The sequence below is a fragment of the Takifugu flavidus genome, chromosome 13, assembly GCF_003711565.1.
Source record: "Takifugu flavidus isolate HTHZ2018 chromosome 13, ASM371156v2, whole genome shotgun sequence".
Classification (NCBI taxonomy): Eukaryota; Metazoa; Chordata; class Actinopteri; order Tetraodontiformes; family Tetraodontidae; genus Takifugu; species Takifugu flavidus.
In genome coordinates, this window is record NC_079532.1 from 9,427,501 (window position 1) to 9,451,212 (window position 23,712).

The window sequence follows — 23,712 nt, forward strand, 5'->3', positions numbered from 1 at the left end:
CCTCTAACCCTAACCCTAACCCTAACCCTCTAACCCTAACCCTCTAACCCTAACCCTAACCCTGACCGTCTGGGGGCTCTGAGAAGTTTAGGAGGACACGACACACCGGTTCAGTTCAAACCCAGCAACAGTCTCAGACAGAGGCTGGTCCACCTGTAGGAGAAGACACCAAGTCTTGTTTATGCTGTACAGCACCAGGAGGAACGTGAGGAACTGGACATTGGGGAAACCCAACAACGTCTCCACAGAAGAACGGCACAACACAGACGTGCCACCTCTTCAGGACTCAGCAGTCCACCTACACCTAAAGGAGAACGGTCACTCCTTCCAGGACAGCCCAGTACGGGTACTGGCCCATGGAGACCGCTGGTCTGAGAGGGGGGTCAAGGAACCATCCATGTCAAACTGGAAAAGCCATCCTTAAACAGAGGTGGTGGGCTGAGGCACTTCCTGTCACCCAACGCAGTCCTCTGCTCCTTCCACCAACAAACCAAACGTTCACACCCTTCCAGGAGACCTGGACTAACCTGGACCTGGACTCACCACCATGTGATCCAGCAGACAAAGGGGAGACGCCTCAACAGAAACCAGGTGAACGACCCGACCAACGACTCTCAGGTCACCACCCAGATCATTAGCATGCTAATGGGCCACAGGGGCTCTGTTTCAAGCTCTGTCCCCAGTGAGTTCAGAACTGAAGAAGCCTTCAGGATAGAAGGAGAAACGTCTTCAAAGAGAAGAAACAGTCCAGTTGACACAGGAAACTACCTTGGATACGTCAATATCAAAACATGTTTACATCTAGTTTTTATGTACATAATCAGACCACTTATTAAAAACGCAATATTCCATAAATGCTTATTTACCTTAAGTAGAATTTTCAGGATGATATTTCGAAAATATAATTAAATATTTTTGCATATTGTTTGACCAACTCTGGCGTTTAACCATTTAAAGTCTTTTAGCGACACCACGTGGACAATAGTGTGTACTGCAGCCAGGTCCACTTCCGGTCCTCCAACCAATGAAGAGGAGGAACCGATGGAGGCGAGACGACAGGGAAAAGCCTGCTTTTGTTGTATTTTATTACGGTGAAACTGAGTGATCACCCTGACTCTGTCGCCATGGCGATGTCAACATTCCAAAAGGTGACCCTCGCCACGTGTCTCGTGCTGTGCGTCGCTCTGCTGCTCCCCAAAATGCTCTTATCGCGAGGGAGGAAGGATGCTGCCGAGCGGCCGGACGGTACGTCACTACGGTTTCTTTTAATCCATAAAAATGTCCTCGGATCGATCCACTGCACATTTATACATCACTGCTCATTATTTTCCTACGATGATGTTGTGGTCGAAGGGAGATTTGGCAGTTTTAAAAGGTTCTGTTTGTACCTGCACGCATGCCTGCATTACATGTTCCTACCCGAAGAGGGCGCCAGACACCCAGAATTCTGAAAAAGAACTCCACAGTTATATAAATGAGAATTTAAAAATAGTTAGATAGTGTTTTGTCTTTCATAAAAGTGTACTGTACATATATTTCTTTTAACTGTGATGGAACTTTCAGGGTTGATATTTATTTCATATTAATGCCATTAATATATATCCATCACACATGTGAAAGACAGAATTCAGCATCAATAAAACTATCCAGACCACAACATCTGACCAGGATGGTCCTCCCCTCTGAAGGTTTGGGTCATTTCCCTCCAATGGTGAACCGTCAGAAGACTCCGGATCGGGCCGCCAGCGCCGGCTTTTCTCGAGCTCACAACACCGAGGCCATAGCCCGAGCCAAGGGGGCGGGAACAGGGGCAGGAGCGGGGGGTAAATCTAACCTGGCGGGACAGATCATCCCCGTCTACGGATTTGGCATTTTACTCTACATCCTCTACATCCTCTTCAAGGTAGAAAGACCCTCGAGATGCAGGAGACCTCATTTGGTACCTTAAAATGTGTTGTGTCCTCTTTAGATCACATCTAAGGGGAACAACAAGCCGCCAGTGAGCAGGTTCGCTTCAGTTCGCTCTGAAAACCTGAAGAGGAAGATCAGTGAGTGTCAGTTTTAAAACAGTTTTCACAGCATTAGCCCTCCGAACACACACACACACACACACACACACGCACACACACACACACACACACGCACACACACGCACACACACGCACACGCACACACGCACACACGCACACACACGCACACACACACACACACACACACACACACACACACACACACCATGTGCATTACCATAATGAGGGCTAGATGAGAGCAGGTGATTTTCTGCCATATTGATTCCCATAATGCATCGTGATGAATTACAGTGCTGCCGTGCGTTTTTGTCCATTCATGCACTTGCACCCCCCCCCTCCTTACACAACACACCCACCCCCCGTCCCCCCCACACACACACACACACACCCCCCACAGCGGACTTTGAGCTGGCTCAGCTGCAGGAGAAACTGAGAGAAACCGAGCTGGTGATGGAGAACATCGTTTCCAATGCGCATCACAGTGCTGACAGGTGGGTGAAGGTATTCAGCATCATCATCAGCCGCCTCCCTCCTCTGACTGATGGGAGTTATGGGATGGAGACACTGTTTCACTTTGTAGGTTCATGCCATCATTTTATTTTTCCAAAATATTGAAACGGGTTGTTTCTCCTGGCCTGTAATACCACCTTGCACCTCTAGGGGGCACCACTCTTTGACTGCAATAATAGTTTATATATTTTAAAGGGGAGCTGCTCACAGGTGTGTTTGAATTCATGTGGCGTCCGCTATCAAAGGTTGAGTGTTTCCGCCCATTTTAGGGTGAAGGGAGTGACGGCGGATCAGGAGGCGAATCTCCTGCAGCAGCTGACGGAGATCACTCGGGTGATGCAGGAGGGCCACCTGGTGGAGGAGGGCCCCCTGGCGGAGGAGGGTCACCTGGCGGAGGAGGGCCCCCTGGCGGAGGAGGGTCACCTGGCGGAGGAGGGCCCCCTGGCGGAGGAGGGTCACCTGGCGGAGGAGGGCCCCCTGGTGGAGGAGGGCCCCCTGGCGGAGGAGGGCCACCTGGTGGAGGAGGCGGCGGCTCCAGAGCAGAAGAGCTGGGAGGGTTCGCAAACACCTGGACGCAGCATCAGCTCAGCAGGTCTCACACACACACACACACACACACACACTCATTTCATTTGTGCTGAACTGTCTGCAGATTATCCTGAGGATCCGCCACTGTACTGGGAGCAGTCGGAGCGCCGAGAGACGCAGGGTGGGCGGACCCAGACTGGAGCGCCCGAGCCTGGGGTTCCGTACACAGAGAGCGGCGAGGATAAGGCGTCCCAACGAGAGGAGGCGGACGCTGGAGACCCCCTAGGAGTCCCGGAGGAGCTGGCCAGAGTCCTGGAGGAGCTGCAGCTCTCGCTGAGCATGGCGTCCGTGATGGAGGAGGAGGTGGGCAGCCTCCGGGGGCTGGTGGACCAGGCCGGCACCGCCAGACGCAGGAACAAGAGGAGGGCGAAGAAAGCTGCGCACTGACTTCCTGCTGCAGCTTTGATCGGTGGCACTTTGATATCAGCCTCTTTAATCAGAGCTCACGTCGGTGGCGTCTGCTTCAGCTCCCAGACGACCCCGAGGAACCGAGCGGAACCGACAGCTCTTCCAAAGACATTTTTAGGTTTTCCTGATTCTGCTGGGTGTGAAAGGATGAGGCACAAAAGTGAAGTGAATCTACTTTTAAACCAGAATAAATACTTGAATAAAATGTTCAGATTCTCCCGAATGAACAGCAGCTGCAGGAATTCCAAAAACACGTTTTAATTTGTTGTTTAATGGGAAACGTCACTCATACAAAAGCAACATCGGGCTGATGTTTATGGAGAATATTCTGGAATAACTGTGGCACAGGTGGCACACGACAACAACCACTTCCTGTCTATAGGCTCCGCCCCCTGCTCCAATGACAGGAAGTTCATCCACGCGGCTGCCTCAGTGCTCCATGGGCTCGTCGGACGGTTGCCCAGCAACGGGCTCCTCAGCGGGCTGAGCGACCTGAGGAGGAAGACCACATTTGAACCTCACGGAGCGTCTAACGTCTGTACGGCGTTATTATCTAGCGTTACTATCGTTATTATCTAGCATTATTATCGTTATTAGCTAGCGTTATTATCGTTATTATCTAGCGTTATTAGCTAGCGTTATTATCGTTATTATCTAGCGTTATTAGCGTTATTATCTAGCGTTATTAGCTAGCGTTATTAGCTAGCGTTATTATCGTTATTATCTAGCGTTATTAGCTAGCGTTATTAGCGGCACCTTTCGCTGCGGCCTCTCCTCCAGCCCCTCCAGGAAGGGAGCGACATCATCGTCGTCGTAGATGGTGAACTCCATGTCCTTTCCCACGATGCCGATGGAAACGTTCTGAAAGGATCCCACAGTTAGTGACCGTGGGTGCGCTCCCACAGCGGGGGGGGGGGCAAGATGGCGGCTCACCTTGGTGGTGAGGTCCTGCTCAGCGGGGAGCGTCTCTCGCAGGGCGCGGAGGCCATGTTGGACCAGGTCGTTCAGGTTACCTGAGGAGAGCAAAGCAAGCGTGACCCCGGGGAATCCGGCACGCGACTCACCCGTCAGAACCCCCAGTCAGACGTCCTGAGGGCTCCGGCCCGAGAAGGAAGAATTTCCCCTCACAGTCGGCGAACTTGTCCATGAGCCGCTCCAGGTAGGTGCGCGCGGACTGCGAGCGAGCGCCGATGGACATGGCCTTGCAGTCGAAGTAGTTGGCCGAAGGGCAGGTCTGGAAGATGTGGGGGCCCATATCCTGCAAGCACCACAGCACAGCGGCGACAGTCACACGGCAACGCTCGCCCCCCCCACCGGCGCCGACATTAACGCCCACTTACGTCATATCCAGCGATGAGCAGCCCGACGCCGTAGGGCCGGCGGCCGTACCTCTGCGTGGGGATTTGGGTTTCTGCGGTTGAGTCAAGGAAGCTGCTGCAGGAACGTTCACAGCACATGAGAGGCTCAGAAGGATACTGCTGCCGATGAGGGACACCAGGCGGGACGCAGGGAGGGGCCGGTCGAAGACGAACCTGGAGTCCAGGCACTCCTGCCGCATGAAGTTACTGTGGGGAGAGGGGGGTCAGACGGGCAGAACCTCCTTAACCCTAACGAAAGAGCCGAGACCCACCAGAGCAGCCTGGCGTCGGCGGTCAGGCCGGCGATGGAGATGCCAACGTGGTTGTCAACGTGCAGGATCTTCTTCTGGTGAGCAGCCAGCTCCGACTGGGCTCTCTGCAGGAGCACAACACAGCAGTTTGACCTGGAACCCTTGAGTTCTGCAACGGGGGTCCAGTCCTACCTTTAGTGCCACCAGGACCGCGTGGGATTTGGACTTGAGGCCCACGGTGGCAGACCCTTGTTTCACTGCCTCCATGGCATATTCGATCTGATGAATGCGGCCCTACAGCAGCAGAAATGGGCAGAATCGCGTTTCCCTTCTCACCAATAGTGTTGGACTAAGACAGAGGCGACTCACCTGCGGGCTCCACACGGTCACGTCGTTGTCGTACTGGTTACGGAACTACGAATGAAAAACAGCAGGATGAAAATCACCTTTTGAGTCACAATAATCTTCACAAAAAGGCCTTTTTCTCACATCATGGCCCTGCATTATCCGCCCTTAAGTGTTCGCTACACGGCTGTCCGACTGTTCTGGACGCGGGTTAAAATGACACACAGGAGTGAATAATTGATGAATATCGTGTTCGAGCAGAGACAGACAGGCTGCAGGATCCACTCGGGCTGCAGGATCCACCGGCCAAAGCTGCAGGATCCACTCCGGCTGCAGGATCCACCGGCCAAAGCTGCAGGATCCTCCGGCCAAAGCGGCGCTGCCACCCGGCTTCACCACCCACTAACACCCGCACCCTGCCACACATTCTTGCTACAAAACGCTAAGATTTTCCACTCTTACAGGACTTTATTTTGACCTAAAGGGAGCAGCCGTGTAAAGTAACGTGAGTGAACTCAAGTGCGACAATCAAAGCTAAAGCGAAAGTAACAGTTTCATCAACGCTAATTCCTTTTCCAGCCGTTTAACTTCAACATAGGGAGCTTCAATAAGTGATCATCAGCCCCATCTCACTTATTTTCTGCTTTACAATTATTTGCCTAATCGGGTATCATATTAGCCGTCAACTTTCTTTGAATCCACGTCTTTAGCCGGCATCCACGCAGCTAGCATTAGCTTATCCGAGGGGGTTTTGCTTACTCACAGGCAGCCAAAGTTAGCTGGCGTTAGCTAGCTGGAGTTAGCTTGGCGTGAAGAAATCAGGTAATTATTCAAAATATTCAAATAAACGGCCACGTTTAAACATACTGCACTGGATAATTAATACGGACCCGTTACGTGTTTTGTAAAATGGTTATCGTAATTCACTCCTAGTTCAGGGGTATTTACCATCTCTGCCTGTAAAGTGTCGCGTCTCCTCCGCCTGTAGTTCGGACTCGATTGAGTTTCCTGAGCGCTCAGGCGACTCAATCGAACCCCGATGTGAAAGTTATCTGGCCGCTTTGGAGCTTTTCCCAGTCTTTTGTTTAATTTATGGTGTATAAGAGAATACATTAACTGTATTGATTGCTTAAAAGATTTATGGTCTCTTTGTTCAAATGCTGAAATTTTATTCGAACAGTTTTTTTCTTTATCATTTTCAACATAATAACAAGTAAGCAAAAAGTTAAGCTTTCCTGAACTCACGTAAAGAAAAAACACTTATTTCATAGGATTTTAAAAAACAATTTTATTGTTAGTGATCGTTTCTTTTTAAAATGGTCATTTTAAAAATCAGGTGCAGTTTTCGGTTGGACCGCTGGGTGGCAGCAACGAATCAAGAAACTTCCGGTGAATTGTTAGAACCGAGAAGACAATTATTATTTAATTATTAAACATCCACTTTCAGATAAAATGTGAACTTCTTAGAACCAGTTGTGTGTGTGTGTTTTTATTGATATATACCTATCATCTCAGTTACTAATGGAAATGTTTAAAAAATATACATAACTTTAACTCATTGCCTGAACAAGAGCAGGACAGGTGGTTCTGTCGTGCGTGCGTGCGTGCGTGCGTGCGTGTGTGTGCGTGTATGTGTGTGTGTAAACTGCCTTGATATCTATAAAGTTCCTTTCACTGGGTGATACAGGTTATACATATCTAGAGATCCAAATTAAAAGTTCATAAAATTAAGAGAGCAGAAAGTTTGCTCTCTCTTTAGAATGTAAATGTCAGCGATTTTAATAATTCACATTTATTATTTCTGTGCCACAGAGCAGCTCAGTCAATAGTTCTCATCCATTCTGAGACCGGAACCTGGAAAAGTTCCACATGACCTTTAAACCGGGACACCGAGGTCCCAACGGAGCCCAGACTGTTGCTCAAAAGCTGTTTATACTCAACAAAACGTAATTAATAGATTCAGTTAAAAAGATACAAATGAACCAAAAAACAATGCAGGTTTAATCGTATTTATTGATCGTTGGCACTTTTCCCCGTTTATATCTTATTACAGTCACACAGACACGTACAAGAGGTACATAAAAATGGAAAAGAATGTTTTATTTCTCTTTTTTGGCTGTATTGGACTCCAGTGTTTTAACAGATCAGCCTGATGAGGTTGATCAATAAATAATCATCAATAACACTTGATGATCTTTCTCCTGTTTGATCCTCAATTCAGCATAAAATGAAGAATTTTACTGTTTTCAAATCGGTTCAGAGCTTCATTCTCCCTCTGAGGAGGAGGAGGAGGAGGAGAGGAGGGGAGGAGAGGAGGGGAGGAGGAGAGAGGAGAGGAGGGGAGGAGAGGAGAGGAAGGAGAGAGGAGAGGAGAGGAGAGGAGAGGAGAGGAGAGGACGGAGGAGAGGAGGTGGGAGGAGAGGAGCGAGGAGAGGAGGAGGAGGAGAGGAGGGGAGGAGAAGGAGGAGAGGAGAGGAGAGAGGAGGAGCGTGGAGGGGAGGAGAGGAGGGGGAGGAGGAGAGGAAGAGGAGGAGAGGAGGGGGGAGAGAGAGGGGAGGAGGAGGAGAGCGAAGAGAGGAGGAGGAGGAGGAGAGGAGAGGATGAGGAGGGGAGAGGAGAGGAGGGGAGAGGACGAGGAGGGGAGAGGAGAGGAGAGGAGAGGAGAGGAGAGGAGGAGGGAGGATGAGGAGGGAGGAGCGAAGGAGAGGAGGGCAGGAGGAGGAGGAGGGGGAGGAGAGGGGAGGGGAGGAGAGGACGGCAGGACGGAGGGGAGGAGGGGAGGAGAGGACGGGGGAGGAGGAGAGGAAGAGGAGGAGAAGGCAGGGGGTCGAACGAAGAAGAAAGAGGAGGAGGAAGGAGAGAGGAGGAGAGGACGGGGAGGAGAGGAGAGGAGAGGAGAGGACGAGGAGAGGAGGGGAGGAGAGGAGAGGAGGGGAGAGGAGAGGATGAGGAGAGGAGAGGAGAGGAGAGGAGAGGAGGAGGGAGGAGAGAGAACAGAAGGGAGAGAGGAGGAAGGAAAGGAGAGAGCCGAGAGGAGGGGAGGAGGAGAGGAGGGGGAGGAGAGGAGGGGAGGGGAGGAGAGGGGGAAAGGAGAGGAGGAGGGGAGGGAGGGTGGAGAGGAGAGAAGAGGAGAGGAGGAGGGGTGGGGAGGAGAGGAGGGGAGGGTGGAGAGGAGAGGAGGGGAGGGGGGAGGGAGGAGAGGAGGGGAGGAGGGGAGGGGAAGAGGAGAGGAGAGGAGGAGGGAGGAGGGGAGGGGAGGAGAGGAGGAGGAGGAGGAGGAGGAGGAAAGAAGGGGAGGAAGAGGAAGAGGAGGAGGGGAAGAGAAAGAGGAGGAGAGGAGGGGAGGAGAGGAGGAGAGGAGGAGAGGAGGAGAGGAGAGGAGGAGAGGAGGAGAGGAAGAGGAGGAGAGGAGGAGAGGAAGAGGAGAGAGGAGAGGGGAGAGAAGAAGGAGGAGGAGGAGAGGAGGAGGAACCAGTTGGGCTGTGCTGACCATCTCTCCGTTACATCAGCCTCCTCCTTTGTGATGGAGATTGTTGAGCAGTGCTGGAGCTCAGCATTTTTTCCTTCCTGGGAGTTTCATTTAAGTCTGCCAACCCCCCCCCCCCCCCCCCAGCACTGTTTAATTTTCAAATGGAGAGCAGCCTGAGTCACTGCTGAGGAGGAGGAGGGGGAGGAGGGGGAGGGGGAGGGGGAGGAGGAGGGGGGGAAGGGGGAGGGGGAGGGGGAGGAGGAGGGGGAGGAGGCCTCCATCCATTCATGCTCATCACGCAGCGAGAGCTCGACCCGCTTAAACGGGAGCTCGTTATTAAATGCGTGAGGTTTCCACCAGACCTGCCTCCACACGCTGGGCTCCACCTGAGCGCTCAGGTGTCCCACAGTGGCGTGTGGAGGGTGGAGGAGCCACCGCCCAGCTCGCCGCCGCTCTGCCAGCGCTGCAGTGAGCTGGGAGGTGGTTCAGGGGTCACAGGAGAGCCACCCCGGCCCCTCCCCCCAGGAATCTCAGATATTTATGTCATGGGTGACGTTAACGCTCCCTAAAGCGCAGCACGTGGGGTGAGGCGGCGTCCTGGGGTTGAGGCGGCGTCCTGGGGTTGAGGCGGCGACGTCTGGGGTGAGGCGGCGACGTCGGGGGGTGAGGCGGGCGAAGGAAGGGGGTGAGGCGGAATCCTGGGGTGAGGGCGTGCGACGTCCTGGGGTGAGGCGGCGACGTCCTGGGGTGAGGCGGCGGCGTCCTGGGGTGGACGGGCGGCAACGTCCTGGGGTGAGGCGGCGTCTGGGGTGAGGCGGCGACGTCCTGGGGTGAGGCGGCAACGTCATGGGGTGAGGCGGCGTCCTGGGGTGATGGCGGCGGCGTCCTGGGGAGTGGGCGGCGTCCTGGGGTGAGGCGGCAACGTCCTGGGGTGAGGCGGCGTCCTGGGGTGAGGCGGCGGCGTCCGGGGTGAGTGCGGCGGCGACGTCCTGGGGTGTGAGGCGGCGTCACTGGGGTGAGGCGGCGGCGTCCTGGGGTGAGGCGGCGGCGTCCTGGGGTGAGGCGGGTCCTGGGGTGAGGCGGCGGCGTCCTGGGGTGAGGGGCGACGAGTCCTGGGGTGAGGCGGCGTCCTGGGGTGGCTGCCACCGGTTTCCAGAAACAGCTGATGCAGCATTTGCAGACGAGTCTTCTCAGTCCGGATCAACATCACCTGATGCTGGAAACGGACCCGAGTGGGTCGGAACACCTGCTGTGTGGGGCCCAAACACGGCTGGAAGCAGCTGATGCTGGAAACCATGACAACGGTTTGGATCTCCACCGTTTTAACGCTGATCCTGAAGAAACTCTTCTGAAGAGGAGGAGGAAGAGGCGGAGCCAGTTAGATGCAGGTGAGGGACAGGTGAGGGACAGGTGAGGGACGGACAGGTGGGGACGGGGAGGGACAGGTGAGGACGGAGGAAGACGAGACACAAGGACACTCATGTCTCTCAAACAGACACTCACTAATAGTTCTGATAATTCTGAGCTGATTCATGGGCAGGTGAACAGAAGCCACAGGTGAACAGGGTCACAGGTGAACAGGGTCACAGGTGAACAGAAGCCACAGGTGAACAGGGTCACAGGTGAACAGGGTCACAGGTGAACAGAAGCCACAGGTGAACAGGGCCACAGGTGAACAGAAGCCACAGGTGAACAGGGTCACAGGTGAACAGAAGCCACAGGTGAACGAAGCCACAGGTGAACAGGGTCACAGGTGAACAGGGTCACAGGTGAACCGAAGCCACAGGTGAACAGAAGCCACAGGTGAACCGAAGCCACAGGTGAACAGGGTCACAGGGGAACAGGGTCACAGGTGAACCGAAGCCACAGGTGAACAGAAGCCACAGGTGAACCGAAGCCACAGGTGAACAGGGTCACAGGGGAACAGGGTCACAGGTGAGGACAGGTGAGGGAGGGGTGTGGGGGCAGACGTCTCGATTCTTCGGAGGATTTTCTCCATTTGACCAACAACAGCGCCGACGTGACGCTTTAATAATGAAAAAGTGGCTTCTCCGAGCAAACAGGTGCGTTTAAAGCGAAGGCGAGGCCTCGGACGTGATGGACGCTCACCTGAAGGGAACAAAGACGGATCTTCCCAGGTGAGCAGCAGCAGATCGATCGGGAGAAGACGGAGAACCTGGAAGCTGCCGTTAAACGCTGGCGTTTCCAGGCTCCTCCCACACCTGGAGCCATTTGGGACCTCATAATGGGGGGGGGGGGGGGGGGCAGTGGAGGCGTGAGCAGCATCAAACATCGTTAATGGCCTCTTGTGCCACCGTGAAGAAAGGAGGGGCACAGGTGAGGCCACGAGGAGGGGGCGGAGCCAGTCACACCTGGGCGGAGCCCTACTGTGCTAACGGTTCTCATAAAGGTCTTTAAGCTATTCTAATAAACACCTGGCAGACAGTGGGAGGGGTGCACGTTGGGGGCGCAGGAACAAAGGCTGTAAAAGAGCGGGAGATGAAAGACAGGCAAAGATCAAAGCTGCAGTGACGCAGAACGACGGCCAGCGGCAGCAGCGAGGACGGAAAACTACCGTTCTTGGAACCTGCCCGTTCTCCCGTCGGAGCGTCTGTCGAGTCAGAGCGGCCGTTTGCTGCAGAGGCAGAAATGATGGCAGAACCTTGGGCCGCCGCCAGATTTTATAAGCCCATAACGTTTAACTTTCTATAAATACCAGCGGACCGGGTCCAAGTTGATCAAGTGTGATTGAATCTGAAATGAGTCCAGAGAGAAGAGCCAAGTTTCCTGAAGATGCTTCAGTGGCCCTGCAGCCTCTGACAGCCTGAGTCACTCCCTGGTTCCGGTACGGAGCAAAAAAACACTCTTTCATTCTTGGAAATTGCCTTTGTTTCGGGATGAATGTGCCGTAAATCAAAGGCACTGATGTGATAGTGACAAGTTCTTCAGAATTATTGATCAAAGGGAGGCGAGGGAGCACCTCCAGAAACCTGCTGAGTTTCAGAGTTGAGCTTCAGTTGATGTCAGAAACGTGACGTTTTCTCCAAGAACAGGGAACGCTGCATCTCTTTGATGTTAGCTTGAAGTAAACGAGCGTTTGCGACTTGAATTAGCCTGACGTACATGATCAACTGTGTTGTGCCACAATTTCACTAATGGAATGGCAACATCGCCCCGTTATTAACTTGAGCCTGAGTGGAGGAGCTCCGAGCGTTTCATTAGGAAATGTGAGCGGATAAAAAACAACAACATGATTCTTATCCTCAAATCCAATTTCAGACCGTCGGGTGGCTTCATTGGCTGCTGCGGAATGATGATGAATCTCCGGCATTTTATCGGAAATGCACTCAATCGGCAGCGTTTTTAGTGTCTGGCTGCAGATCGCTGCCATTTCTGCCCCTGGTGTCTCTGAATGAGGGCGAGCGAGGGAGCGAGGGAGCGAGGGAGCGCCGGGACGCCGCCCCGCTGCCTGAGCCCCCCTCAGCTCGGCCCCCTGGAGAACACCTGCCCACTCCAACGCCGGTGGAGCGTCCTGGCGGAGCGTGCTGGGTAAACAAGGTGCCACTTCCCCCCTGCTGGGAGGCCACAGCCCCCACTTGAACGTCCATTTAATCAGCGGCGCGGCGCTCTGTGGTGGCGAGCTCTTGATTGGATTTGCTGGATTGAGAGCCATTACCAGATGCTGCTGTTGGATCATGACTTAAGTGCTGTTCCACCTTCCTTCCTCTGCAGGAAGTGATTCATCAGGGTGGACTGACTGGGAGATCCCCCCTCCCAGGGCGGTGCCAGTCACAGATCCCATCACCCCCGCCCCCCCAGCCGTTCTTTATGGTGTCTTCAGGAGAGCGGTGGGCATCAGAGCAGCAGGGATCACATGACCATGTGTGAGCGGAGCTGATTCAGGCCAGACGTCACCTGACCCGGACGGCTCCCATCCCTCTGGTGTCACCTGTATCGAACCCAGAGGTTCTGAATCCGTTTCTCTCATCCAGGAACGACACCCTGCTCATCAGTCTGGCTTCATCCGTTCTGCTTTATGGGCGTTGAGGCAACAAATGTCCCCTAATGTGAGCCGATAATGTCGGTAATTATTGACCTGTCAAATGTGCGCTAACGAGCGCTGTCGGCACACAAACCCACAAACGTTGTGTCTCGAAGCAGCGGGGGAGCGCGAAGAGAACAAAAATAAAGGTTTTCTGATCAACAGCCTGATCTCTGTGGCACCAACGCCGCCACGCCTCGACCACACGCGTGTTCCTCCATTGATCGGACGGCACGGCGAGTCGTTAGCGTGACGTATCGCCGCGTCCTCTCCTGCCCGTTAGCAGCAGCAGCAGCAGCACAAACGTGTCATTGTGGCCCCTCAGGAGAACTTGAGCGGAGAAAGGTTAAAGAATCGACTTTAAAGTTTTTCCTTTGGACTTGGGAGGAGTTGGGAAGGCCGGTGGAACTCCCGGGGGAGACATCCGAAGGGAACGGCGTGGCCACGGCACAAGCCCACGCAGGGAGTTCAACTGGGTGGGCTTAGGAGGGCACGGGTCAAAGGTCAACCCTCGGTGCCGTTCGTTAGCCGGGACAAGGAACGGCTAGTTAGAGAAGTGGGAGGAAGTGGACCCTTGGCTGTGACTCCCGACCCAGCAGCTGTCTGCGCGCCCTGATTTAGCGCCTGACGGCGGCTCAATAGCACTAAAAGGCTCATCCTGCCTAATGGGGCTCCTCTGTGACGCAGGCCGGGAGAGGCCCCCCCCCCGCTGATCCTCCAACACATCACCAGAACACACACTTCAACCCTGCAGCCATTCGTTTCCTCCACTGTGCACACACGCACACACACACACACACACACACACACTGTGCACTAATGAAAAGGAAGGGAATTGAGACGATGGCGCACAGCAAACACTCGTGTGTAATTGCCTTTGAGAAACGACTCTTGTCGGAGACGCTCATCGATCGGGATCCGCTGAGGACAACTGGTTTGCTGGGTGAGTGGGAGGAGGCCCACTGGTCGTTACTGGGCTGCTGCAGCACCGCCCAGGGTGACCTGCTGGGGGGCCGTGGTGGTGGAGGCCGGATGTTCCCACCTCAGCGTCCCTGACAGCAGCAGAGGAAAGAGCTGTTCTTTCATCCTCTGATGGACCAAACATGGTGGCGCGTAACCACAGCTGGGTCGGGGGGGGGGCGCGTAACCACAGCTGGGTCGGGGGGGGGGGCAAACTCAGGCTGGTTAAACGGGCTGATGGTGGCTGTCCAGCATCATGAATGAAGAGCACCAGGAGTGCGTCACTGTGTAGTACTCATCCCTCCCCAGCAGATGGCCCCGCCTGCTAGTGCTGAGCTGGGAGGGTGGGGGCGGCGGGGGTACAGTGGGGGGGCTTATTGATTTGGCATTTGAGATATAGCATGCAGCGTAACGTTTTTTGGAAGGTTCTGAAGGTTCTTAAAATATTTATTGCTGGTGATGCTTCCCCACAGGCCCCCAGTTTACTTTGCCTCCTATTTAATTAATGACATCAATGCAAATTGGGGAAGGGGAGCGGCCCCAGTGACTGGTGGATTTTGTGAATGGAGCACTTAGTGACTGGAATGACGTCAGCAGCGAAGCCATGTCCCTGCCCCGTGAGCCAGGACGGAGCGGAGGCTTCCCATTGGCTGGTGGAGGCTTCGGGGCGACGGGATTGGCTGCTGTTGGATAATTAAACACCTACACAGTCCATGCACAGATGCAAGTGGTGGGATATATAGGCTGGAGCGCCGGGCAGCACGCAACACAATCAAGAGTTGTCCCGCAACTTCAGAGAACTTATTGGGTTTGCGTAGAGACACAACGACACACAAATACCTGCTTTTGCTGGGTGATTGTCACAGACGGTAAGTTTGGAATTTTATATTTGGCTGTTTAACTGTAAATTCACGTGTGTGCAGGTGTGCAGGTGTGTGTGTGTGTGTGTGTGTGTGTGTGTGTGTGTGTGTGTGTGTGTGCTTGAGAAAGGAAATACAGTGATGTGATGCTTTGGTACCGAGGCTGAGACGTGGCTGCTGGGTCTCCAACATCTCCAACATCTGATTGGGTCCATTCTGCTCTGTGGAGGCCAGAACAAGAGGGGGAGGGAGTGTGTGTGTGTGTGTGTGTGTGTGTGTGTGTGTGTGTGTGTGTGTGTGTGTGTGTGTGTGTGGAGGGGGAGAAAGAGCTCATTACACTAATGCACAGGTCCCTGAGAGAGTTGGCAAGCGTGGTGTCCCCCTCCTTCACCCCCCCAAAGTGCTAGTAAGAGCTACATGCATTCTCTGACCCCCATAAGCTCTCTCTGTCCCTCACACACACACACACACACACACACACACACACACGGAGCACCAGCGTTCCTCACCACAGAACTACCTGTCCTGTTCTTGTCTGGATGTTGGGGAGGGACAGTGTGTTTCTGCTGCTGTGGACGTAACAGGACGATGCTCAGCGGGGGGGGGCAGACGGTAGAGTCTGGGACGCCAAAGGAAGCCTCTCCTCCTCTAGCCTGGGTCCTCTCCGGCAGCGGAGCTTTAGATGCGCTTGACTCTGGCTGACGCAGGTGTCTCCCACCCTGCAGAGGGACCATGGTCATGCTGAAGATCTCCGCCTTCCTCCTCGCCTACGCCCTGGTCATTTGCCAGATGTACAGCTCGCACGCCGCCCCGGCCAGGTGAGCTTCCACTACGCAGCAACATACCTGGTGATGGCAACAGTGCAGTTTCCTGACATTTGAAGGCAAAAAGGTCAAATTTCCACGCTGTGGAATCGTCTCGTTTGAGAGCAAAGACGTGATTAATTAACATTTTCATGTCCGACGCGACCTGACATGGAAACGTCGTGATGTTTTTATATTGGAGCCGCTCGCAGCAGCGTCCTCAGGAACCATCGATTTAGCCATAAATCTGAGGCCAGTTTCACATCAGCCCCTCAGACGGGGCACTTTCTGCAGATTGTTGTTGGCCGGGGGCCCTCTGACGTCACCTGCCCTCAGAGGGGGTGACGTCAGCCCCGCTGACCCCCCCCCCATCCATCCACCCCCATCCATCCACCCCATCCATCCATCCACCCCCATCCATCCACCCCCATCCATCCACCCCCCATCCATCCACCCCCCATCCATCCATCCATCATCCATCCATCCACCCCCCATCCAGCCACCCCCCAGCCAGCCACCCCCCAGCCAGCCACCCCCCAGCCAGCCACCCCCCAGCCAGCCACCCCCCAGCCAGCCACCCCCATCCATCCATCCATCCACCCCCATCCATCCATCCATCCATCATCCACCCCCCATCCATCCATCCACCCCCATCCATCCATCCCCATCCATCCATCCATCCATCCATCCACCCCCCATCCATCCATCATCCACCCCCCATCCATCCATCCATCCATCCACCCCCATCCATCCATCCATCCATCCATCCATCCACCCCCCATCCATCCATCCATCCATCGATGGCCAACTCGCCCCCCCCCCCCGATGCCTCCTAACCCGCCCCGCCCTGCCTTTGGTCCTGCTGTAAACCAAAGCTTTAACACTGCCCCCCCCCCCTTTCCCGCCACCACAGACCAGGTTTAGAGTCCATGTCAGACCGAGTCACGCTCACGGACTACGAGGCGCGAAGGTTACTCAACGCCATCGTCAAGGAGTTTGTGCAGATGACGGCGGAGGAGCTGGAGCAGCAGGCGACTGAGGGGAACAGGTACAGGAGCCCAACAAACACGCTAACGTCAGAAATGTGGTGAATATTTAAGGGAAGAACCTGCAGATTCTTCCTGGTTTCAGCTGAGCCGCGCGGGTCTTTAGTGTCCACTCCTGTTCAGGCAGAGAGGTTTAATGCCCACGTAACAAAGGTTCCTCTGTCACCACCCAGCTCCTGCATGGATGAGCTCGACTCTCACCCTGTTTGGATGCTCCCAGCCGGGCATGTGAACAGTCTAACGCAACAATGAGTGTGCATGAGGGAGTTGCATGACAGTGGGAAGCCACCGGTTTCTATTTGTTCTGTGGGTGTGAGACGCAGTGAGACGGTATTTAGAGAGGGGGGGTGGTTTGGTGCATGAGGGATGGATGACAGCTGTTTGAGCGGTGAGAGAAAGGCATGATGGAAAAGGGGGACTGTTCCTCCAGGTTGGCCCTGGCTGCATGGATGCATGAGAGGAAGCGGGACAGGAAGGGAGGAGAGGACTGTAACGCTGCATGTTTTCCTGAATACCAGCCTGTTTTCTCTGCATGTGTTCTGTGTGTCCCCTCCCCAACAGCATGGACAGGCCCCTAACCAAGCGTTGCTCCAACCTGAGCACCTGCGTGCTGGGCAAACTGTCCCAGGAGCTGCACAAGCTGCAGACGTTCCCCCGCACGAACGTGGGAGCAGGAACGCCCGGCAAGAAGCGCAGTGCGGCCGAGAGCGACAGCTATGCAAGCTACGGCGAGACGTTTGGCCGCATCTGAGCGCCCCTCTTTTACCTTATTGTTTCCGGAAGAGCATGTTGGTTTTCCTGCTTGATTCATATGAGAGAACACCACCTTTAACTGCATCCGCCCTCTCCGCTCCATCCTTCCTTCTCCCTCTTTTCTTTTCTTTCATTTCTTTTTTGACAGAATAATTTTGCCCCAACATTTCAGACAATCAGACCGACGTCACAGATGTAATCCCGGCGGCGCCTCAGACCTGAATCCCTGTGTACTGTGCGTGGAAGCATTTCCTGCTCCTCTCATGAGATTGATGGGTTGAGAGATCACTGAATCCAACCATTAATAAATGATCCAGTCATGCGACACCATGTTTCTCGTCCAATAAACCTATTTTTCTACCAGGAAGCCTTAGCTCATTCTCATTACTTTATGAAAGTATTCTGTAAACGTGCACATCAGAAAAGGTCAGAAAAGAGCATTTGTAAATCTTCATCAAATTTCTGTGAAGCTGGAATCAAGTTTGCAGGTAAGAAACATGACAAATGAGAACGTTTCTGTTTCAGGCTGTTCTGGCCGTAGAGATAATGAGGTTACGGTGCGGAGCTGTTGCTGGCGGGGCGCTAACGCCTGTTTGCTCTTCTGAAGCAGCGTTACAGCACAGAAGCGAGCCTGCAACACTGCCACCTGCGTCACCCACCGCCTGGCCGACTTCCTCAGCCGATCGGGGGGGATGGGCAACAGCAACTTTGTGCCCACCAACGTGGGCGCCAAGGCCTTCGGCCGGAGGAGGAGAAGCGTCCAGATGTGAGCGCTCAGGGTAGGTGGAACTCGGAATTTTCAAATTCCCAGAAATATTTATTCTCAGGATAGTGAGAAATTTATCAAATGTTTGTCTCCTTTTGTCTCCACAGAGGTTGAAACCCCAAAAGAAACATCACAAAAGAAAAAAAAGAGAAGAAAAGTAAAGAAAAAACACCCAGAGAACAAAAAACCAACAAAAAGAGGAGCAGAAAGCCTGAAGCGGCCCTTTATCCACCCCTTCACACCCTGATGTGGACAGAAACACCCCCCATCTTCCATCCTGTTCCAGAAAGCTTCTGCTTTTGGCAAATAAGAGAAAATGACCAAAAAAAGCACCTTAGTTGATGTTCATGAACAAACCAACGCGTCCTTTTCTACCTGCTGATCAGTGAATAAAGAGAGCAGCACTGGTTCCACCTCCTTCCTCCTCATTAGAGCACCATGAGCCCCACCCTCATTCCACATTCTCCACCTGCACCGCTCTTCCCGAGGCTTCCCTGTTTATTCCGTCTGCCAGAGGGATGCCATTAAAGACCCCCCCCCACCCCCACCCCCACCCCCACCCGTGACGGCTGTTGTCTTGTGCCTTGATGTAGAACAATTCACACGAACATGATTGTACAGTCGTGTTTGCAGGCGGTGAAGGAGAAGATCCCAGCGATGATGAAGAGGAGGACCATGAAGAGGACGATGACAGATTAATATTGTAACAAATATTGTGAAAACAAATTTCAGCAAGATTAAAATGTATTTTAGATACACTCGGGTTTCGGGTACTTGTGTTGTTCTTCAAAATAAAATCAAAGGTTTTTCAGGCGCAGAAAGAGGTTTTCAAGGTCGCCTGGTTGTTTAAGAGTCACCCGGAACGCTGAAAACTTCCCGTTGTCTCCCGGCGACAGTCACACAACTGCTGCTGCGTTCTGGGAACGCCGTTCCTGCTGCCGGGTCCCCAGGCAGCAGCAGTCTGTAGGTAGCTTCACGTTGGGCTGTTTCTGGTTTCAGCCGCCCGCAGTGGCAGATCTGTTCATCCCGTTTCTGCATGGGTCCTTGCTTAATAAAAGGCAGATAAACCTACAAGCTTCTTCAGGCCTTTTTCATTTGGGATCCATTAGGTGGCAACAGAATGATCTAGAAGGTTTCAGCAGGTCTCTGCAGATTTAGGACCAAAGCTCCTCATCGGCGTTCCCACTCCTCCCTCAGTGAGGAGGGGATCACAATAAACAGAGGGAATGGAAGCACCAAAGCCTCTGGAATCCTCCAGTAAAGCGTTGTAACAGCGCTCCTCATCACTGGGGGGTGGAACCGGAACGCTGCAGCTGACTGAACATCTTGGAAGAACGAAAACGTTCCTGCTCATTAATCAGGAGAAATGCTCAAACCGCTGCCAAGTTTTCTGAAATATTTGCCTGATTTCCTGAAAAAATCTACACAAATGACAGTTTCCGTGACAAATATGGGATGTTAGTGTGGAAACGGGGGGGTAATGAGCCCGTTCAATAAGGGTGAAATTGGGAAAACAGGATACAGTTGATCCTGTTTGCACGGATGGATGCCGAGTGTGCGCCGGAGCAAGAGCTGGATATTTGTCACAGTTGGAGAGTTCGGAGGGTTATTCTCAAGATTTACTTTGGAAACACAAGAACGTCCCCGTTTGAGCGCGGCGGCATGGAGAGACGTGCGCTGCTCGCCCCCCCACTTTAAACCCTCACGGGCCAGACCTTCCACCCACGCCCTTCACTCCATCTCCCCCTCCGTTTGTCGGGAGGAGAGCGGCAGTAAGTCGGGGCTGAGCTGATGCCCAACGGGGACGAGTGTCCGATGGCGGGGGGGAAAACCCCCCCTTCATGGGGGGGGGGGGGTGATTCGTGGTTCTGGTTTGGTCACCATCCAACAGCCCCACGATGGCCAGAAGAGCCCCCCTAATGACACACAGCTGCTTTAACGGGGCTCCTCCAGTTGGAAATTAAAGGGTTGTGGAGGAAAAATGGAAAAGCAGAGGAGACGTGCCACCGTCCCCGTTCCCAGAAACCTCCACCACAGACCAGCACCAGGGCGGAGGGTGGGGGCGGAGGGTGGAGGTGGAGGGCGGAGGGTGGAGGGTTAGGGTGGAGGGGGAGGGTGGAGGGTGGAGGTGGAGGGCGGAGGGCGGAGGGTTAGGGTGGAGGGTGGAGGGCGGAGGGCGGAGGGGTAGGGCGGAGGGTGGAGGGTGGAGGGTTAGGGCGGAGGGTGGAGGGCGGAGAGGTTAGGGTGGAGGGTGGAGGGTGGAGGGTTAGGGCGGAGGGTGGAGGGCGGAGGGTAGGGTGGAGGGTGGAGGGTGGAGGGTGGAGGGTGGAGGGCGGAGGGTGGAGGGCGGAGGGTTAGGGTGGGGGGTGGAGGGAGAGGGTTAGGGTGGAGGGTGGAGGGTGGAGGGCGGAGGGTGGAGGGTGGAGGGCGGAGGGGTAGGGCAGAGGGTGGAGGGCGGAGGGTTAGGGTGGAGGGTGGAGGGCGGAGGGCGGAGGGGGGAGGGTTAGGGCGGAGGGTTGGAGGGTGGAGGGTAGGGCGGGGGGAGGGTGAGAGGGCGGAGGGTGGAGGGTTAGGGCGAAGGGTGGAGGGTGGAGGGTGGAGGGCGGAGGGTGGGAGGGCAGCGAGGGAGGGGGTGGGAGGGCGGAGGGTTAGGTGGAGGGTGGAGGGCGGAGGGTGGAGGGCGGGAGGGAGGAGGGCGGAGGGGCGAGGGAGGAGGGTTTACTATGGGAGGAGGGTGGAGGGTGATGGAGGAGGGTGGAGGGCGGAGGGGCGGGGGTTAGGGTGGAGGAGTGGGAGGGTGGAGGGGGTTAGGTGGAGGGCGGAGGGTGGAGGGTGGGAGGTGGAGGAGGAGGGTGGAGGGTGGAGGGAGGGAGGGTGGAGGGCGGAGGGTGGAGGGTGGAGGGCGGTGGAGGGAGGAGGGTTAGGGAGGAGGTGTGGAGGGTGGAGGGTTAGGGAGGAGGGTTGGAGGGTGGAGGGTGGAGGGGGGAGGGTGGAGGGGCAGAGGGTGGAGGGCGGAGGGCGGAGGGTGGAGGGTGCGGGGAGGGTGAGGGCGGAGGGTGGGGGAGGGTGGAGGGCGGGAGGGGTGCGGAGGGCGGAGGGTTAGGGCGGAGGGGGTGGAGGGTGGAGGGTTAGGGCGGAGGGTGGAGGGTGGAGGGCGGAGGGCGGGAGGGGTGGAGGGCGGAGGGCGGAGGGTGGAGGGCGGAGGGTTAGGGTGGAGGGTGGAGGGCGGAGGGATGGAGGGTGGAGGGCGGAGGGGGGGAGGGTGGAGGGCGGAGGGTTAGGGCGGAGGGTGGAGGGTGGAGGGTGGAGGGCGGAGGGCGGAGGTTAGGGCAGAGGGTGGAGGGTGAGGGTGGAGGGCGGAGGGCGGAGGGGGAGGGTTAGGGTTAGGGTGGAGGGTGGAGGGAGGAGGGGTGGAGGCGGAGGGTGGAGGGTTAGGGTTAGGGTGGAGGGTGGAGGCGGAGGGTGGAGGGTGGAGGGTGGAGGGTTAGGGTTAGGGTGGAGGGTTGGAGGGTGGAGGGTTAGGGTTAGGGTGGGGGGGGAGGGAGGGAGGGTGGAGGGTGGAGGGTGGAGGGCGGAGGGCGGAGGGTTAGGGTGGAGGGCGGAGGGTGGAGGGGGGAGGGTGGAGGGAGGAGGGAGGAGGGCAGGGGTAGGGTGGAGGGTTGGGTGGAGGCGGAGGGTGGAGGGAGGAGGGTGGAGGGTGGAGGGTGGAGGGTTGGAGGGTGGAGGGTGAGGGCGGAGGGGGAGGGTGGGGGTGGAGGGCGGAGGGTGGAGGGCGGAGGGTGGGAGGGCGGACGGAGGGTTAGGGTGGAGGGTGGAGGGCGGAGGGGTGGGCACGGAGGGTGGAGGGTGGAGGTGGAGGGTTAGGGTGCGAGGGCGGAGGGCCGGGGGTGGAGGGTGGAGGGTGGAGGGGTAGGGGGAGGGGGTGGGAGGGCGGAGGGTGGAGGGTGGAGGGTTAGGTTAGGGTGTTGGAGGGGAGGAGGGCGGAGGGCGGAGGGTTAGGGTTAGGGTGGAGGGTTAGGGTGGAGGGTGGAGGGTGGAGGGTGGAGGTCGCGAGGGTGGAGGGTGGGGCCAGGGGGTGGGGGTTAGGGTGGAGGGTAGGAGGGTTAGGGTGGAGGGCGGAGGGCGGAGGGTTAGGGCGGAGGTTAGGGTGGAGGGCGGAGGGAGGAGGGTGGAGTGGGGGTGGAGGGTGGGGGGAGAGGAGGAGGCGGAGGGAGGAGGTTAGGGAGGGGAGGGGGCGGAGGCGTTAGGGTTAGGGTGGAGGTGGAGGGCGGAGGGTGGGGTGGAGGAGGGGGGGGGTGGAGGGAGGAGGGTGGAGGGTGGAGGGTGGAGGGTGGAGGGTTAGGGCGGGAGGGGGGAGGGGGGAGGGTGGAGGGTGGAGGTGGAGGGAGGGAGGGTGGAGGGTGGAGGGTGGAGGGGGAGGGTTAGGGTGGAGGTGAGGGTGGAGGGTGGAGGGTGGAGGGGGAGGGTGGAGGGTGGAGGGTGGAGGGGGAGGGTTAGGGTGGAGGGTTAGGGTGGAGGGCGGCGGAGGGCGGAGGGGGGTGGAGGGGGAGGGTGGAGGGTGGAGGGTGGAGGGCGGAGGGCGGAGGGTTAGGGTGGGGGGGGAGGGTTAGGTTTAGGGTGGAGGGGGAGGGCGGAGGGTGAGGGGGAGGGTGGAGGGTGGAGGGCGGAGGGTGGAGGGTGATAGGGGTGGAGGGTGGAGGGTGGAGGGTGGAGGGTGGAGGGTGGAGGGAGGGAGGGTGGAGGGTGGGGCGGAGGGGGGGAGGGTTAGGTGGAGGGTGGAGGGTGAGGGCGGAGGGTTAGGGTTAGGGCGGAGGGTGGAGGGCGGAGGGTGGAGGGTTAGGGTGGAGGGGGGAGGTTGGAGGGTGGAGGGTGGAGGGTGGGGGTTAGGGTTAGTGGTGGTGGAGGGGGGAGGGCGGAGGGCGGAGGGTGGAGGGTGGAGGGGGAGGGTGGAGGGCGGAGGGTGGAGGGTGGAGGGTGGAGGGTGGAGGGTGGAGGGCGGGGTGGAGGGGCGGAGGGTGGAGGGCGGAGGGTTAGGGTGGAGGGTGGAGGGTGGAGGGTGGAGGGTTAGGGTGGAGGGCGGAGGGTGGAGGGTGGAGGGTTAGGGTGGAGGGGTTAGGAGGGGGAGGGTGGAGGGACGCCCCAGCAGAGGAGGTCCAGGGGCATCATCGCTCCTTCAGATGGATCCGTGCTCCGGACTCCTGGTCCCATCCTTACAGACGCACCTTAACTGCTTCAGCTCCACCAGAGAGGCCGTCTTCAAGTGCTTTTATTTTGAAACTACTTTTGTTTAAATGTGTCTGTTTGTTTCGAAGATCTGGAAATGTGTAATTTCCCCGTTTCTTTAATATCCAAGTGTTTAATTATTCATCTGCTTAATTGGAATCCTCTGTTATTGCGACATTAAGTGGGCTCTAATCCTCTTCCTGTGAAACATGTTATGGCCAAACGGGCTCGGACAGAGGAATATTCCCGGAATATTCTCACCCACTTTTTGAAGCAACGAGGGAAATAAGATCGTTTCCT

The 23,712-nt window shown here is 56.1% G+C and overlaps 3 protein-coding genes across 7 annotated transcripts; 2 read left to right on the plus strand and 1 right to left on the minus strand.

The window, feature by feature from the left end:
• Positions 1–995: 995 nt before the first annotated feature.
• Positions 996–3,741, plus strand: ric3b (RIC3 acetylcholine receptor chaperone b). 2 transcript variants are annotated; one of them, XM_057051742.1, is made up of 6 exons: positions 1,000–1,245; positions 1,689–1,903; positions 1,970–2,048; positions 2,428–2,521; positions 2,810–3,096; positions 3,193–3,741. In XM_057051742.1, exons 1-6 carry the CDS (start codon positions 1,125–1,127, stop codon positions 3,513–3,515), a joined length of 1,119 nt encoding a protein of 372 aa, XP_056907722.1. In that variant the 5' UTR covers positions 1,000–1,124; the 3' UTR covers positions 3,516–3,741. The 2 variants fall into 2 exon arrangements, with proteins under 2 accessions (XP_056907721.1, XP_056907722.1); XM_057051741.1 differs by having other exon boundaries at positions 996–1,245; positions 2,810–3,741.
• A 46-nt stretch (positions 3,742–3,787) lies between these two features.
• Positions 3,788–6,543, minus strand: psma1 (proteasome 20S subunit alpha 1). 2 transcript variants are annotated; one of them, XM_057051745.1, is made up of 10 exons: positions 6,439–6,543; positions 5,515–5,559; positions 5,338–5,439; positions 5,167–5,270; positions 5,013–5,101; positions 4,877–4,947; positions 4,665–4,794; positions 4,470–4,549; positions 4,293–4,397; positions 3,788–4,028 (listed from the first exon to the last, which is right to left on the minus strand). In XM_057051745.1, the coding sequence occupies exons 1-10, from the start codon at positions 6,439–6,441 to the stop codon at positions 3,966–3,968; spliced, it is 792 nt and encodes a 263-aa protein (XP_056907725.1). In that variant the 5' UTR covers positions 6,442–6,543; the 3' UTR covers positions 3,788–3,965. The 2 variants fall into 2 exon arrangements, with proteins under 2 accessions (XP_056907725.1, XP_056907724.1); XM_057051744.1 differs by lacking the exon at positions 6,439–6,543 and adding an exon at positions 5,635–5,664.
• Positions 6,544–14,674: 8,131 nt separating this feature from the next.
• LOC130536104 (calcitonin gene-related peptide-like) lies at positions 14,675–19,263 on the plus strand. Of its 3 annotated transcripts, none has more exons than XM_057051748.1 (5): positions 14,675–14,830; positions 15,547–15,639; positions 16,538–16,672; positions 18,031–18,202; positions 18,297–19,263. In XM_057051748.1, exons 2-4 carry the CDS (start codon positions 15,554–15,556, stop codon positions 18,191–18,193), a joined length of 384 nt encoding a protein of 127 aa, XP_056907728.1. In that variant the 5' UTR covers positions 14,675–14,830; positions 15,547–15,553; the 3' UTR covers positions 18,194–18,202; positions 18,297–19,263. The 3 variants fall into 3 exon arrangements, with proteins under 3 accessions (XP_056907728.1, XP_056907726.1, XP_056907729.1); XM_057051749.1 differs by having other exon boundaries at positions 14,676–14,830; positions 18,034–18,202; XM_057051746.1 differs by lacking the exons at positions 18,031–18,202; positions 18,297–19,263 and adding an exon at positions 17,232–17,790.
• Positions 19,264–23,712: the final 4,449 nt, after the last annotated feature.

Bases quoted from the DNA above. Each gene is read 5' to 3' on its own strand.
- ric3b (XM_057051741.1), top strand. From the start codon at position 1,125: ATGGCGATGTCAACATTCCAAAAGGTGACCCTCGCCACGTGTCTCGTG. The intron at 1,246-1,688 runs GTACGTCACTAC...TCCCCTCTGAAG, and splicing joins TGCTGCCGAGCGGCCGGACG to GTTTGGGTCATTTCCCTCCA. The intron at 2,522-2,809 runs GTGGGTGAAGGT...CGCCCATTTTAG, and splicing joins GCGCATCACAGTGCTGACAG to GGTGAAGGGAGTGACGGCGG.
- psma1 (XM_057051744.1), bottom strand. The intron at 5,440-5,514 runs GTGAGTCGCCTC...CTGCTGCTGTAG, and splicing joins TGACCGTGTGGAGCCCGCAG to GGCCGCATTCATCAGATCGA. The intron at 4,029-4,292 runs GTGCCGCTAATA...CTTCCTCCTCAG, and splicing joins AGGAGAGGCCGCAGCGAAAG to GTCGCTCAGCCCGCTGAGGA.
- LOC130536104 (XM_057051746.1), top strand. From the start codon at position 15,554: ATGGTCATGCTGAAGATCTCCGCCTTCCTCCTCGCCTACGCCCTGGTC. The intron at 15,640-16,537 runs GTGAGCTTCCAC...CCGCCACCACAG, and splicing joins TCGCACGCCGCCCCGGCCAG to ACCAGGTTTAGAGTCCATGT. The intron at 16,673-17,231 runs GTACAGGAGCCC...CCTCCCCAACAG, and splicing joins CAGGCGACTGAGGGGAACAG to CATGGACAGGCCCCTAACCA.